The 14,172-nt window shown below is 36.1% G+C and overlaps 1 protein-coding gene across 1 annotated transcript; it reads right to left on the reverse strand.

The window, feature by feature from the left end:
• Positions 1–1,548: 1,548 nt before the first annotated feature.
• LOC113297261 (putative glycerol-3-phosphate transporter 4) lies at positions 1,549–5,594 on the reverse strand. The gene is made up of 4 exons (XM_026545691.1): positions 5,176–5,594; positions 3,580–4,618; positions 2,422–2,967; positions 1,549–1,951 (listed from the first exon to the last, which is right to left on the reverse strand). Exons 2-4 carry the CDS (start codon positions 4,601–4,603, stop codon positions 1,914–1,916), a joined length of 1,608 nt encoding a protein of 535 aa, XP_026401476.1. The 5' UTR covers positions 4,604–4,618; positions 5,176–5,594; the 3' UTR covers positions 1,549–1,913.
• Between the last annotated feature and the right edge of the window lie 8,578 nt (positions 5,595–14,172).

Consider the following 14,172-nt stretch of genomic DNA (forward strand, 5'->3'; position numbering starts at 1 on the left):
CCCAAAATTCTGTGAAACATACTAGTATTTTCTCAATAAATGAAAAGTATCAAAGAGGCCTGACACTTTAGAATATAAACAGATACACAAGCAGCTAACGGAAACAATTTTATTCATTCAACTCGAAATAGACTTCCATGTAGGTAACAAACACATTAGTTTGATGACCCAAAATGATAAACATGTAATTTTTTGATCAAACATGGATGAATGCACCTCCAAGTAATGCAAGCATAGCTGTCGTGATACTCGCATGAACAATTGCACCTCCTGATCCACCACCCTTTACATAACCGGTACCTTTTGGCCCAGTACTGTCAGCGGCATCACCACCTTTGTAGGCTGCAACGCACATTGCAATCAGTGCAAAGGACATTGTTAGAACGAATATGGCTCGTGTCATAGCCATGATTAAGCTCTAATTAGATAGTAAATCAATGAGAGAATAACCCTGTATTTATAGGGTTGAGGTTTTAGCTAGTAGGTCCTGGGGTTACCTTAGCAATAGTGGTGGTGTTCAACTCCAATTATCAGATACTAAATCAAAATGGTGCTGCCTGTTGGTATAGATCATATCAAGCCGATCCGTATCATCATATTATAAGAAGTCAAAGACTATTTCCGTCTATAAGATTCCTCCTTCATTTAACAAATCATCTTGCGCGTCTAAGGCTCTAGGCTCTAGCCTTCTTTTCTTTTTTCTTCCGAGGTTTTCACTTGGATGAACGTTCGCGCACACAGCTTCTCGGCAGGTAGATTACTCGGGTTTCTTCCGCTAATTAGAGACGCATTTGAAGGATACGACCAAGGATCAGCATTGGTTAAAAACAAGCAATGTACTGTAACCTTTTTTTTTTTTCTGAAAGTTTGGTATGAGTGCTGTGATGAGAGACTGAGTTTACAAAGCAGCGAGGTACCTTCTTTTATGGTGGAGAACCCTGCAGTTCACGTTTTTCACCAAAGCTGCTAGGTATACACCGGATTCATACCCAAACCTTTTACCCCTATGTGTCATCCATGTCCACACCATAGATTTCATCCTCACCCTACCCACCAGGGAAAAACAGGGGTCATCTTTAAAAGTGAGCAAATAAAAACTTGACACGTAGGGGGTAAGACTTGGGTATAAATGTTGGGGTATACATAGCATTTTCGGTTTTCCGAACGGCGACCATGGCTAAACTGTACCATCCTCCCACCCCCTCCATCAGAGGCCTTTCTTAAAACTGTACCATCCTCCCACCCCCTCCATCAGAGGCCTTTCTTAGTGATGAAGTTGATTAGTTTTTAAGTATTGGCCATCAGCTTGTTACTGGTGTTGGAAGTGGTATTTATAATGATGCAGTGGCCTCGCAGGTGCAAAGGACTACACAGCCAGAGCCCGAGACAGTATGTATTTTAATAATGATGGCCATCAGCTTAAGGACTACCGTCCTAGGACAAAACATCCTAGGACGGTACTTGAATGTGTTCTTAATAATGAGGCAGTCGCAACGAAAACTGCAGTTGGTGCGTCACAACCAACTACGCAAAAATCACTATTTAATGTAGGTTGTAATACGGTAATACCTTCTGGCTTTCTCTTCTGATTATAAAAGAAAAACATTCACAGTACAAAAGTCTACATGGTAAATAACTTGTATAACTGCAGTCAATGGACGTAGTCCAGCAAACCAAAAACAAAACTCGAGATTTGACAACAATTTGATATTACAAATGCATACAAGAAACCCAGGAAAAGGGAGGAAAGAAAGAGAAGGAAGAAAGAAAAGAACAGCCAAAGACCACGGTGATCCCCATTTGGTTCTCTTTGTATAATCTTAATTTGTTTTTGTTTTTGTTTTTTTAACTGTGGGAATTTTCAGACAGAAAATTCAACAGGACTTTCTTTTTCTATACCCTCGTAGTCATGATTATGAACTTTGATCTACTAGAAGAGGTTGAGTCACACCTGCATATATTGAGAATTAAGGTTAGCAAAATATAGCACTAGAAATAGAGACACCCTTACTTCCAATAATGGTATTTTCCTAGACGAGTTTTTCTTGTCATTCTAGTGAAAGTATAGTTATGAGTTGGATTCAGATGTTTACACCGTAGCAATTTGTGAGGGTGAGAAAGGAAGTTAGTATCCTCATAAAAACCCAATAGCTCTCCCTCTAAGAAGTCATATTTACCGTAAAAAATCATATGCAAAAAAAATATATAATCAAAAGTAAGACACTGTCAAATGCTTAACTCTAGGGCCCAAGACATCAACCTCCTCAAAAGATAACTATTGCTTGGTTCAATGGGGTGAGGGTTGGTGATTGTTAGTTCGCACGTACGCAGATATACAAGACGAGACTTTGTTTCCTATATACGATTACTTAACTCTTTCTGCTTTCTACTTGAAATGAAAATAAGAAAGTAACCTGATACCTGAGACATCAGTTGGAACATTCTGCTTGGATTTTCGCTCAGATTTTCGTTCGCAAAATTCATCGAAAACAAGGCGTGACAAAAGAAGACCGGCAATAAGAGCCCCGACACAAAGCATGAAGAAAACTTCATCCCAACCCTTGGTAGAAATAAATCCAGTAAGAAGGGGGCCCAAAGCTGCACCAACTGATCCAGTACCATCAATGATTGCAGTCACTGTTGCCAGTGCTCTGGAGTTCCCTTTCAAAGATTTGTGTGTGCCAAGATCCGCAGAAACTGCAGTTGTAATTAGTGCGTAGGGCCCATTCACAAACAGCCCCGCGAGCATCATCAGCATGATGTTCCAAGTCTTGGAAATACCCCCATATATACGATAGAGGACCAACACAGGAATTGCAGCATACATGAAACTTGCTGCCGTAATGGCACGTGCATTAAGTTTGTCGGATATGTACCCAGCAAGGATCCCGCCAACAATTCCCCCCACGTCGAACAGAGTAGAAAGGTTTCCAGCTGACTTTACAGATACATATTCTCCACCAATTTCTGCAAGCAATAACAAAAACCGAGAGAAGGTTTGTGAGAATTGAAGAATAGTCAGAGACACGCTAGAATCAGGCCAGGTAATAGAACGAATCAATGAAGAGAGATACGAAACTTAATCTAAGAGACACCAAATTAATAAATCTGAAACAATAATGAGATGGTTTCCTATCGAGGAGAAGGCAAACTGTAATAAAAGGACTACTTCAACTGTACTAGCTGTTTTTAAATACAGTTATAGGTTATTTTGTGAGTGTTTCAGTGGCTATGTCATGGCCAATGAAATAATTGAGCAACATATATGCAGCAAATTGGAATTCTTGCAAAAGATAAAGAAACAAAAGAAAGAAACAGTCGACTGTTATACTTAATTCACTGTGGGAAAGTTGCAAAGCCAAAATAAACTAACATTCTAAATGATCTTTTACCAGCATGTTAGCTATATCGACTTTTTGGAGACTTAAGATTAGAAGATTCAATACGAACCTCGATTTATTAGAGCAAGTACTAATCTTTATAGTATACAAGTTGATAAAGAAGCACAGCATCAATTAGTAAGAGAATTTTCATTATAACAGAAGCGAGAAACAAAAAAGAAAGAAATGAGGATCATACCAGTCTGGCTCAGATAAAATGGCAACCAATACAGAAATGTATACGCCACAAGCTTTGCAAAGAAGAGGCACAGGGCAAAAGGTATTACTCCGGGTATCCGAAAAGCTTCCAGAATACCAACAGCAGCACCCCTCTCCCTTGAGACATGGTCTGGCTTTCTTTCTGCTTCTACATCATTTCCTTTTGAAATCTGAGCTTGCACATCTTTAGGTAGTACCTCTGCTTCACTGGAGACCATTCCATTCGTACAAGCAAACCCAACATCTTCAGGATAGGCAGCCAAGAACAAGTAAACCATGATTCCACCCAAAAATATACAGGCCCCGGGAAGAATGAAAGACCAACCCCATCCATGCTGTAAAACAGATGCAGCAAGAAGGGAACCAGTAATATTACCAACAGATGTATGAGCGTTCCAAACACCCATTATCAAACCTCTTTTTCTTTTCCCGAACCAATTGCCGATAACAGCAACTACAGAAGGCCACCCAGTGGCTTGAAACAATCCAGCAATCATTTGCATAACAAGATAAAACCAAAACACGTGTATATTCCAAAAGTAACCCATCCCGAAAAGTCCAACAAAAATTCCACTCCCAATCATCCCAGTTGTCAAAAACAACCGAAGGTCAAGTGTGTCTCCAAGATGCCCTGCCACGTACATTCCTGCAGAATAAAATGCGAGGAATGCAACATCGATCTCTCCCAACTTAGCTGTGCCATCTTTTCCGTTGAAAGGAACCCATCCCTTTCCAGGAGAAGCGGTGAGATTACTAACCATCACAGTCTCCTTGATAAAAACTTCCCCGACTGGCCAGGGATGAGTTAAACCACGGTGAACAGGTTCTGGATCCAATATACTCTTAACAATGCTTGTAGGTTTTCTAGAAGCATGGTAGCAAGCGTATGCTATGAATGTTAGTAAGAGAACTACGTATCTGTAAGTAGTTAGACTCCATTCTTTGCCTCTTAAGCTTCTTATTAGATGAATTCCAGGTGGAATTCTTTCTCGCATCATTGGCATACTGTTACAATAACCCTGCAATCAAATAAGTAGAATTCAATGCCTAAAATTAACTGTGGTTGAAAGATTCTGTTCAATTAGAGCATATATATGATAGATACGAAAACGCCTTCATTTCCATAACCATTCTCACTCAAAACATATACTACACAACTGTTCAATTGGATGAAGTTCAATTCAACTAGAAATGGATAACTAAATGTGCAAAACCGAAATCAGAATATGAATGTTTTCTAACTCTACTTTAATTAAAAATAAAAGATGGTTGATTCGATAGCTTATTATAAGAAACACCAAAATCTATTATAAGAAAATCCGACGACATATGAAACCTTACTCAAACTGATTAACAAGAACAATGAAGATTATATGTCAATTCTAAGTATAATCATTTCAAAAACAAGAAATTCTGTAATTAATTACAAAAACACTCCTCAAACCTAAATTCAATAAAGAAAAGAAAAAAAAAACAAATTAAATTCACAAAAATTAGAAAATACTAGTATTTAAGAAAATGAACCCATCAATAAATCAAATGGTAGTAAAGAATCAAAATGAGAGGAAAAACATACCTTAAAAATCAATGAAATTGAAGAAAAACAAGATTAATATTGCAACCCAAACACATGGTTTTGAGGTAATGAACACATGTAATGTCTGTCTTCTTTTTTATCTTCAGGTTCTCTTTCAGAAATCAATCGAGGTTGATCAACCAGAGAAATAAAGAGAAACTGATTTTTTTGATTTTTTTTTTGTTTGCAAATGAAAAAGATTGATTATGATTACGAGGGAAGAAGAAAAAACGAAATACTCGGAATAACAATCTTTGATTGGATAAATGAAGAACGTGAACGTAATTTTCAAATATCACCCTTCACCCTCTTCCGTGGAATTCACACACAATTTCTCTTTCTAGATTATCAGGAACTAATAAGGTGGAACTGTACGGTAACCTCGAAAGTGTTTTTGTAGCCAGGAGGAGGAGTGAAATGGGTTTCGTGTTTAAACATCGTATCATCATGCCACGAAGACATTATGTGATGACGTATCATTGGAACCGGTCAACATCAGAACCAAAAAGATTGGGGATGTCTCAAGATTTTCAAGAAAGGTAATACGAAAGTGAGAAGAAAATACTCGAGAAAATATGGACAACAACTACCACAGATGATATTTTCTTCTTGAGGTCGATGAATGATATATGCCTCCCTGTCTCATACGACGCCTTTGTAAAGAAAAATATCTAAGGCTGGAGCATTCAATTTCAATTGTGGGCTCTGGAAAAAGAGTTTATGATCATGCCAGTTTTTGATTTTATCTTTGATTCCGTCACTTCAAGTTCAAATGTACATGTATTCTTTTGGTTCTACACATTTAAATGTCTTTACTTATATCTATTTGATATAAGAACCAGAACTAAGTTTAATGACTATGTTATGTTGTATCGTACAGATGAGCTTACTTTATTTGGATGGCTCAGCACAATCATTATTGGCTGGTAGTGAGTCATCATAATGGAATTGTGGAATCAGCTGTGTTTGATTGACATGTTGGTTTGGTCTTGTACGCCTCCCTCAGAATATGCGTTTGGATATTCTTTGCTCCGAACGACCAAAAAAAAGATACTCTGGACTTTGGAGGTCGGTCTAGTCTCTGGTCGGGTCTGGAGCTACAAGACAATGTTAACCGCAGGGAACCCTAGACAAAAACATAGACTACCTTTTAGAATTTCCCTAGTTTTGATTCAACACCGTTGGATCTCATTAGTCCTCTTTGGTTGGCAAGGCCTTAAGAGCTAACTTCCGAGCACCTAAACCTTGCTGTATCTCACACCCTTAAATGATTTATAGCAAAGAAATGAGGGGGACTGTTATACTCTTATCATGTCATGGAGATCCCCCATGCCATCTCCGAGTGTGGTCCAAAATCTGTCATGCGTAGGGATGAGATAGCAATTTTTCTAATGCGGTTTTAAAGTGAAATTATTGTTTAACTTAACATGTTAAAATAATAATATAAGGTTTCTGGGAATATGGGATTCAGTCGCTTTAGCCGGAAGAGTAAACCAAGAGCCAAATAATATTGTTTTTTTTTGAAGCATAGGGGCAAATAATTGACAACATCACAATGCCGTATACGTAAGCTGATCTTCCAACAATCAAGCCTAACTTGTTTAATTAAAAGTTATAGATTAAGTTGACAACGAGATAGCTACAACTGCTGTTCATGACTGACTGTTCCAAAATGAGAAGATTCGACCCTATGTCTAACTTAAAACAACAACACCTATATTTGCATGGCTGCTAGTAGAGGTACCAATTTGTTCGGGAGAATTCCCATGCCGACCATACGTATATAATCGGCATCGAAAACAAAATTGACCATACCAACTGCAGAATTAAAAAGAATTGGACACGCTCGGCAAGACGCAGTGATTTTTCTGACTTTATTTTTTTACAACATTCATCATGAAGTTATTTTATTTTATTTTATTTCTTTCTTTTTTTTTAGTTTTGACACAATCGGCCAAGCTTAAGGAAAACCCCATGAAGTTAATTTGTTTCCATGCACACTGTTTAGAATTTTATGCATTGCGACGTGCCAAGTTAATTGCCACATTGACACACCACGGAGGCACAAGCTGTGCTAGCTGTGGCTTGGCCCTACACTACACTAAAATGCAAATTGATAATACCTGTGACCGAGCCATTACAGCTTTGCAAGGAGAACAAACTTCTATCGACTGAAAACCATTATCATCAGCTCTCTATGCTATTAAAGATATGATCCAAACCTTTGATGGATTAAACAAAAACATATACTTCCCATTTTGTTGCAAGGGTGCAAACTAGGTGACGTATGCATGGGCCAATAACACCAATCCAAATGTCCCTCCTTAACTATTAACTAACTTCATATATGTCGCATATTTAAAAAATAAAAAATATATTTACTGCCAATTCAAAATGAAATATATATACATGAACACTAGTTTTAAAAAAAAAAAAAACGAGCAAATACCTTCTGTAATGTGCGGGCAATGTACAAATCACCTTCTGCTAATTGTCGGGGATGGCATGTGAAGTTTAACTGGAGAATAAAAAGACGACAGTACCAAACACAAAATTAAGCAGAGGGAGAAATTGAAATCTGCTTCGAATACTTGGAATCGACAAGCCTATTTATTGATGCGAAAAACAACACTACGTATGAATCCATAGTACTACGCGTTGAAGGAGAGCAATAACTAAGGTGGTGCGTTCCCTGTACGACGAAATAAGAAGCAAAACTGCAAAAGCCACCCTTACGCACTTGTTAAAAGTAGATTGTCCTCAAAAGTGTTTATTATTCTTAATAACACTTTAATGTAATGATTAACATAACAGATCAAATACTATACTTGCTGACGAAACCATATTTAGAGTCCAAGAAGGAAAAGGATAGGATCTTTATTACGAATATGCTACTGAACAAAGATATGCTGATTCCTCAAACGAATATGCTTGTGAACTGTTGATGATCGAACAGTGTCTTACAAACTAGATTTATTTGATTTGGTTTACGAATGTCAGGTCGACGAGAGAGGCTTGTAGTTGGGGACATGATAACAAGAGTAAATGACTGGGGTCTGGGGAGGTTACGAATTTAATGAAAAAGATATTCATTTTTTCTTTTTCAAAAAAAAATAAAAGAAAAAAATTTAAATCAACGGACGTCCAAAAAAGTTACAATGGTCCAAAGAGTCCTCTGCCGATACCATTTAAACCAAACAAAATTTGTGCCCATACAACACACCGAGAGTTTTTCTTTTCTGAATCATATTTTTGATTCGATGTGTGGATGCATTTTGGATTTGGTTATTCCTTTTATTTTAAAATAGGTGTTTTATGTATTAAATTAGAAAAAAGAGTCCTAATATATTAGGTACTCGATTTCCAAAGTGAGTTTGGACTTCCATAAAATTCTGAACACGGTAAGTTAAGTTTTCTTTTTTCATTAAATCTTTTTTTCCATTAAATTAAGTTAAAAAATTTTAAGCAAAATTTTGTATGGGAAAATTTTCGTCATAGCAAAATTTTCGATCACACAAGTGATCTTGTTGTTGTATTGTCTCGATCTCGTATCCATGGACGATCAACGAAGTGTGAACCGAATTGTTGTATTGTCTCGACTCTGTCCATAGACGATCACATTCAGATTGGGGTATATTTGGGCACCCTCGTCTTTTCATAAATGATCAATCACATACATACCGAAGTCTGTCAATGTACGTTGAATGACCACTGCTTTTATCTACAAATATAGAATTACTAGTCTGTAATAGTCAATACTCAAACAACCTTGAGTGGCCTTATATCAGAAGAGAAGGACCATGAAAAAAATCAAGTCTGATCTATCAAGGATAATTATACCTTTAATCAATCAAATCAATAATTAAAAATTAAAATAAGAATATGATTTAGTTTGCCAACAATGGTACTGCTAAAAGTTTTTTGAGCCCAACTAAGACTTTAAATGAAGGTAGCATAAGAGATTTCACCTAATTAAATTACTTTCCTCTATCAACAAGTTGGCTTCCCACATAACTGTTAGGTAGTGTGTCAAGGGATAAATTTTTGAGAATATAAGCTCCACTATTTATAGTGTTATGACCAAGGCTTGAGTCGAAGACAAGGTATTTTCATTTTCGAAATTCCTAAACATATTCAAAGAATATTATTTCATAAATTATGAAATACCAATGTATTCCAACTCAGAAACCGAAATCACTCTTGGTTGATAACTAAATTAGCTATCATGCTACATATACTTTACAAATATAGCAACTAGAGATATGCAAAAACTCTAGAATATGGTAAGCAAACAAACCCGATATCTATAAAAGATATAAAATATTTCGGTTTTGAGATCTCGCCTTGAGTAACAAAGGAAAATACTTGAGCATCAATTCACTATGTCGACATATGTGAACATTCCAAGTTCAATCCATGTACATCTCGATGTCAGTAAAAATCCGAAGATCACCAAAAATTTTGAAAATGAAAATACGGATTAAACTTCAAACAGGTACGGTAGGGGATCGGTCCTACGCCTGGGATTGGTCGTACATGAGGGATCGTTCCTTATCAGGGATCAAATATGGGATTGATCCTGAATTCTCTTTTGACTATGAAACAAAATTATGCAAGTCTATATCCTTAGATTATGTTTATGATATTTATTCATATATGATCTCAAGGGTTGAATATTCATTCCGGAAATTCAAACATTAAATAATCACAAGTTACCATATAATGTTATGTCGATTCACGAAGTCCATAGATAAATTGTACTTCGTAACTCCATATACTCAAGTTGTGATAAACAAATGGTATATGTTTCCTCGATACTTCGATCATAGTATAACGACCAAGTCACTGATACTAGAGACAGGTAAACAAAATTTACTTCGTATATTATGTTTTCAAAAAATACTGAAAGGAAAGAAAAAAAGATAAAAATAAAATAAGTCAGGTATGTTGTTAGTAACCTCGAAATGAAGGATGATGTGTTCGTTGGTGCCGATATATATTAAGGTTCTTCTTGAGTAACAAGAGCGTGTCTCAACATTTTTATGTTCCTAGTCTAACCTAACAAAGTTGACTCTAGTAATCAAACCAAGCAGCTTCGAGTTTTGGAACAAAAATATGACAATCAAACTTCACATACTAACACTGAGCAATGCTAACATAATGTACTTTTTGAAAGGGAGGGTTACCAAGTACACCACCAATTTTTTCGTTTAGAAACCTGTATGGACAAAACCTAGTACAATTGCAAATAGACCAACTTAATGATACTTGACAATATAGAGTTTATATCTCTATCTCTTCATAATCAGTGGTTATATCGTTATCTATTCAATATGTATATAGAGTCTAGACAATAGATTCCGTCAACCTGATTGTTTAGAAGAGTACTTGGACGATCTCAAAAATCAATATCCAAGATCGATTTAGTCGTATCCAAATAATTGAATATGAATTTTGCCAAGTATGAAACTTGACATCTATCTTTCAAGATACGAATTCTACAAAAACGAGTCTCGTAATCAATCACAACTAATATGGACTTATCTACTAAGATTGATTACATACTACTTGTGTTATTCCTATTATAAATATAAATAATATAATGCGGAAAATGAAAACATACAAGACACCACAAGTTTTGTTGATGAGGAAAACTGCACCTGCAGAAAAAAACCCAGGACCTCGTCCAACTTGAACGCCAAATTGTATTAAAGTGTTAAATATATTATCCTATTATTACATCTCAGAATGGAATGTAGTTGAGACTAAATTAGACCTCCAAGCAATTCAGCTGCAGTCGTGCTCCTGTCGTCTCTTGAACTTCGCAAGGTTCTATGCAATTGTTTTGTCTTCAGATTGAATATATCAACGCTTCAAAATTTATTTGCAATAGCCAAAGCTAGCAAACCCCACAAATCCGGAAAACATACACTCATTTAAAGAAGCTTGGATTATTAACCACCTCTCAAGAACATCCTTAAACCGATCAATTAAGAAGAATTTTAGATATTCTATTAGGTATCACCCTGGCGTACAGCCGAGTCTCAACCTTTTTGTGGGTATCAGAGGCCGTAGTCGATTAGGATTCTCCTTAATGTTAGGTAACTTAGGTTAGGGTTATCTATTGTCGGGGTAAATTTTACATGAAACCAAAAAAGGTTCACCATCTTGATAAAACATGCATGAGTTTATTTCAAAGATCTTTTACTCATGAATTTTATCTTCGACACTTGAGGTCATTAGACCCAAAATACAAATTAAAACTTTAATAAATAAACTTTAATTTGATTATTTAAATTTTACTTAAATTGATTTGATACACACATAAAACATAAAATAAAATAAAATAAAAAGATTCACCAGTAACCCTTGATTTGTTTAAATCATAGCGGGATATGACCTATAATCGCAACTGTTTAGATGTCATTATTACTCATCATTTATAGTACAATTTTTGATAAGTGTTATTGCTCATATAGTACTTGCTATTTAGTAAGCGCATTATTTAGTTGATATGTGTTCACTCCTAATTCTTGGAAATGTATGATTAGTACATTATTTGAAGTGAGCTAAAGGTATATATAATACTGGTAGATATGTGCATTAAAAATATGAACTGTATTTGGCTCTACTGACACAATGAATTCAAATTTTTCTTTTCTTTATATTCATGAGAACCAAGAGATATCTACCATGTTTATAGCAGCCATGTTTATATCAGCTATCTGACATTGTTCCATCTGGGAACTTTGGAGTGCAGTGAACGTAGATTCCAAATGAAGCAAAAATTATGAACTGATTTTCATAGACTGCATTTGCAAATTTAAATGGCTTCTTCAAATTCCAAGAATTACCCACATTATGAAATGAATCCACAAGTCATGTTTGGTTAGCGAGAAACATAATGTCGTCTTAGTGAAATCAAAAGGCAATGTTTCTCGTTTTATTATGACTTTTAACATAATTCAAGTCCTAGTTATTCCTTGGAAGTTTATTCCTAATGTTACACGATCATATACATAGCCCCTGAATCATCCATACACGTACCCGAGGTAAATTCATACTCGGAAAAAGTTGTTTTCATCCAGAGTCCATGCATTCAGTTATGCCTTTAAAAAATAAAAGTTTGAATTGACTTATTTAGAGTTAGACAACAATCAAACAATTTAGACAACTTACATAGATAATTGATTAACCAATAGTAGTTTGACTACCAAACCCAGTAGAAATATCACAGTAGCCAAAAAGAAATTTACACAATTGAGTTTAGACGGAGGTTTAACAATCAACTGACATGGTTTATGTAATGGAGGTTGATTGACATTTATAATATCCTAACTTGTAACAATATCCAAAAATCTTACAAACTCTTCCAATTTGGTACTGCTAATCTCAAAATCCAACAACAACCCAACATTCAATTACAAACTCTGAAATATTTCGACTTCACCTCCATGTATCACCATACTCAACGGCAGCAACTTCACTCAAATCACCAACAAATTTATATCCAAGTTCTTTCTCCACCTAGAAAAAAATAGTTTTCTATCAATTTTGTCACATTAAATTTTGTTGCAGATTAACAATGATCTGAACTCCACAAAGTCACACGATCGAGTAGAACCAATACAAATTTGTGAAAACTCTGGTCTATTCAATGAAAAGTTTGTTTGATTACCTTAACCATTCGTACTAGATAGTATATCCATGGTTTGTGACGGCAAGGTATATTCAAAATCAGATCGGTGAGATAAGAAGAAGAGTATTCGATTGAGAAGGAAGGAATAATTAATAGTAATTGACGGGTGAGAAAATGCCAAGATTTTCTACTCATCAACTATAGTCGGGACTCTACAGACTGGGCTAGCTGGGCCGAGGCATGATCTCATCCTTCCAGCCTAGAATTAATACTAGACATTTTTTGTCCATTATAGACACCACCTCTCCTTAGAACATTGATCTTGAGGAATCACAAAGTTTTAGACGAAGAGACCTTTGTGATTTCTATCTATCTTGTTCCTGAAAAATATTACCATACTTCGATAACAAAATGAACAAGATCAGGATACACGAAGTATCAAGGTAAACATAGTCTGACCTGGCTTCATGAATCCCTATGTGGAATCTTTAAGTCTTAGACCTAACTATGTTACTCATAGGAAATATAGGTCAATAGAGGATGAATCTAGCAAAAAACTAGGAAATAGAAGTGCAAGGGATTGAATTTCCAGGTTATTTGAGTCTCTCTTAGAGCTGCACAAGAACCGACCCTCTTACCCGAACTCGTCCGTACCCGATGAACCCGTGGGTTTTTAAACCGAACCCTCCTGTAGCGTTTTGGTAGTTGGTTATGAATATAAAAACCCGATATAAATGGGTTGGTAGTTGGTTATGATTCTAAACCCGCCCTAACCCACCCGAAAAACCTGTTATATATTGATAGAAAATAATCCATAGAGAATAAAGGGGTGGCTCAAAATTGGTGCAATGATCTCTTCTTCTCATGGAAGTAATCTTTGACTGCATGCAAATGGATCTCCACTCACCCACTAGCTAGTAGAAATAGTGGCTTGAAGGGCTCAAAAGAAGAAGTAGGTTGGAGAAAAATGATGTGACAGAGAGGAAACTGAGGGTAGAAGGAGAAGGAAAAGCAGGTGAGGAATTCAATAGATGCTTTTAATGTTGTCTGTCTACTCTCTCATATTGTTGCGTGTATGATAGGGAAGAAACTGAAGAAGGCATGTGCAACTCTTTCTCACCCGCAGCTCTGTTTTTCTAAGTTTAGCTATAAATTTGTGGGTTTTCTTTTTGTGTTGTCGTTTGTGACTGTGTGATATTTGTAGAGAGGACAAATACAAGAATCAAAAATAGGAACATACAAGTCTCCGAATGACAATAGTGCACCAACCGGGTTAATGCGGGTTTAAACCCAAAACCAATCGTCTCATAGCGGGCGGGTCAAAAACCCAAATTGATAATTGGCGGGCGGGGTTGGTC

Source organism: Papaver somniferum, chromosome 7 (genome assembly GCF_003573695.1).
Source record: "Papaver somniferum cultivar HN1 chromosome 7, ASM357369v1, whole genome shotgun sequence".
Taxonomy (NCBI): Eukaryota; Viridiplantae; Streptophyta; class Magnoliopsida; order Ranunculales; family Papaveraceae; genus Papaver; species Papaver somniferum.

What these genes read in the sequence shown, in the direction of transcription:
- LOC113297261 (XM_026545691.1), bottom strand. Translation starts at nt 4,603, where the DNA reads ATGCCAATGATGCGAGAAAGAATTCCACCTGGAATTCATCTAATAAGA. An exon ending in ATTTTATCTGAGCCAGACTG is followed by an intron (nt 2,968 to 3,579) that starts GTATGATCCTCA and finishes TATTGCTTGCAG; the next exon opens with AAATTGGTGGAGAATATGTA. An exon ending in TGTTCCAACTGATGTCTCAG is followed by an intron (nt 1,952 to 2,421) that starts GTATCAGGTTAC and finishes CAATATATGCAG; the next exon opens with GTGTGACTCAACCTCTTCTA.